Source organism: Egretta garzetta, unplaced genomic scaffold, assembly GCF_000687185.1.
Source record: "Egretta garzetta isolate BGI_Z169 unplaced genomic scaffold, ASM68718v1 scaffold1299, whole genome shotgun sequence".
Lineage (NCBI taxonomy): Eukaryota > Metazoa > Chordata > Aves > Pelecaniformes > Ardeidae > Egretta > Egretta garzetta.
In genome coordinates this window covers 42,408-44,515 of record NW_009260715.1, presented here as the reverse complement: position 1 = coordinate 44,515, position 2,108 = coordinate 42,408, and the positions used below count along the sequence as shown (strand labels likewise).

Here is a 2,108-nt window from a genome sequence, read left to right as displayed (position 1 = left end):
GCTCGGTCTTCCCCGCGAGCGTTCATGGTGGCACCGTGCCTTGCTGCAGTCCACGCCAGGAGCCCGCCGCTGAGCATCGTCCGGCGCTTTGTCCACTTGCTGGAGCAGAGCCAGCACGACTTCTGGGAGGAGTCGGAGGTGCTGCGGCTGCAGGAGGAGGTGGTGAAGAGGATCCGTGCCAGCCGGCAGCTGGAGAGTGACCTGGACCTCATGGACATCAAGATCGGGCTGCTGGTCAAGAACAGGATCACCCTGCAGGTGGGGAGCGTGGTGATGGGGGGAGGACCTGGGCCACCTTGTGTGGCTTTGCTGCAGCGCCCAAACTTGTTCAGCTGGCGTGGAGCTGGTCCTCCCCTCCTTGACCGCACAGCTTGAACTTCTCTCCCCTTTGCTTTTAAAGTGGTTGAAGGGGTTGGGGAGCAGTCACCCATGCTTCTGTCTCCTTGCCCACGCGGCTCCAGGAGGTGGTCTCCCACTGTAAGAAGCTGACCAAGAAGAACAAGGAGCAGCTCTCGGAGATGATGTCCATAGAGAAGCAGAAGGGGCTCAAGTCGCTCAGCAAGGAAAAGCGGCAGAAGCTGGAGGCCTACCAGCATCTCTTCTACCTCCTGCAGGTGGGGCTGGTGGGGCTCTGCTGTGGCCAGCACAGCTGGGGCAGCAGTGCCCGGGACCCTGCCACCCCACCACACTTGAGGTTAGCTTGGATGTTCCTCGTCCCTGCAGACACAGCCCGTGTACTTGGCCAGGCTGATCTTCCAGATGCCCCAGAACAAGTCCACCAAGTTCATGGAGTCAGTGATCTTCACACTTTACAACTACGCGTCCAACCCGCGGGAGGCTTACCTGCTGCTCCAGCTCTTCAAAGCAGCACTACAGGAGGAGATCAGGTGGGTGGCCACGGGTGCCCTGGTTTGGGGACAGGTCTGGGAAGAGGCTGAACCAGGGGCACCAGCTGGGATGAGGTTGTCTCTGGCTGCTGCCTCCTGCGTTGGAGAACACGCCGGTCCATCCCCTTCACTCCATCCATCCCATCTCTCCCCCCAGGTCCAAGGTGGACCACGTCCATGACATCCTGACGGGGAACGCCACGGTGATCCGGCTGGTGGTCAGCTTCTACCGCAATGCACGTGGGCAGAACGCCCTGCGGCAGATCCTGGCTGGCCCGGTGCAGGAGGTCCTGCAGGACAAGACCCTCAGTATCCGCACCGACCCTGTGGACATCTACAAGGCTTGGATCAACCAGATGGAGTCACAGAGTGGGCAGAAAAGGTCAGGTTGTGGGCGAGGAGGCTTAGCCCAACCGCAAGGTGATGGGTGTTGGGATGGTGATGTGGACCTTGTTTTCCACCCACAGCAAGCTCCCGTACGAGGTCAGCCCTGAGCAGGCTCTCAGCCACCCTGAGGTCCAAAGACGGTTGGATATTTCTATCCGCAACCTTCTCACGATGACAGACAAGTTTGTCTCTGCCATCACCTCTTCCGTAGACAAGATCCCGTATGTGTCTCGGTGGTTTGTACGCGCATCCCTGCGGTGCTGTCGGCTTGAAGATGGCTTCAGCGAGGCCTTAGAAAGGGAGGTTGGGTGGGGGGGGCGCTTCCCGGCCCTGCTGCAGGACTGAGTTACTGCAACAGTCAACGAGGGGAACTCCAAATATCAGCGGGCCCTGCTGCCGCTGCTCCCCCAGCGATGCCCCGGTGGGCTGGCTCCTCTTGCTACTCCATTTTGGAGCGATTTATCACTGGTCCTGAGGTGTCTGCGAGGAAGAAGCTGAGCTTTGTGGTAGTCTTGGAGGATGAAGACTTCCTCCAGGGATGTCTGGGCTGGCAGCAGGGGAGAGGAGAGAGCTGAGGATATCAGCGGGCCCTGCTGCCGCTGCTCCCCCAGCGATGCCCCGGTGGGCTGGCTCCTCTTGCTACTCCATTTTGGAGCGATTTATCACTGGTCCTGAGGTGTCTGCGAGGAAGAAGCTGAGCTTTGTGGTAGTCTTGGAGGATGAAGACTTCCTCCAGGGATGTCTGGGCTGGCAGCAGGGGAGAGGAGAGAGCTGAGGGATGCTCCAGCTGCCAGCCCCCTCCTATGGGCTCCTTCATCAACCCAAGGCTGGGGG

The 2,108-nt window shown here is 60.1% G+C and overlaps 1 protein-coding gene across 1 annotated transcript in view; it reads left to right on the top strand.

Moving 5' to 3' along the window:
* Positions 1 to 2,108, top strand: part of LOC104132644 (ras GTPase-activating-like protein IQGAP3) — a gene marked incomplete at both ends in the record, with an annotated part of 15,996 nt that overhangs the window by 9,825 nt on the left and 4,063 nt on the right. Inside the window, 5 exons of the mRNA XM_035901375.1 lie at positions 50 to 258; positions 462 to 614; positions 724 to 887; positions 1,045 to 1,269; positions 1,355 to 1,495. Coding sequence (XP_035757268.1) covers positions 50 to 258; positions 462 to 614; positions 724 to 887; positions 1,045 to 1,269; positions 1,355 to 1,495 — 892 coding nt within the window. The remainder of the gene's footprint in view (positions 1 to 49; positions 259 to 461; positions 615 to 723; positions 888 to 1,044; positions 1,270 to 1,354; positions 1,496 to 2,108) is intronic.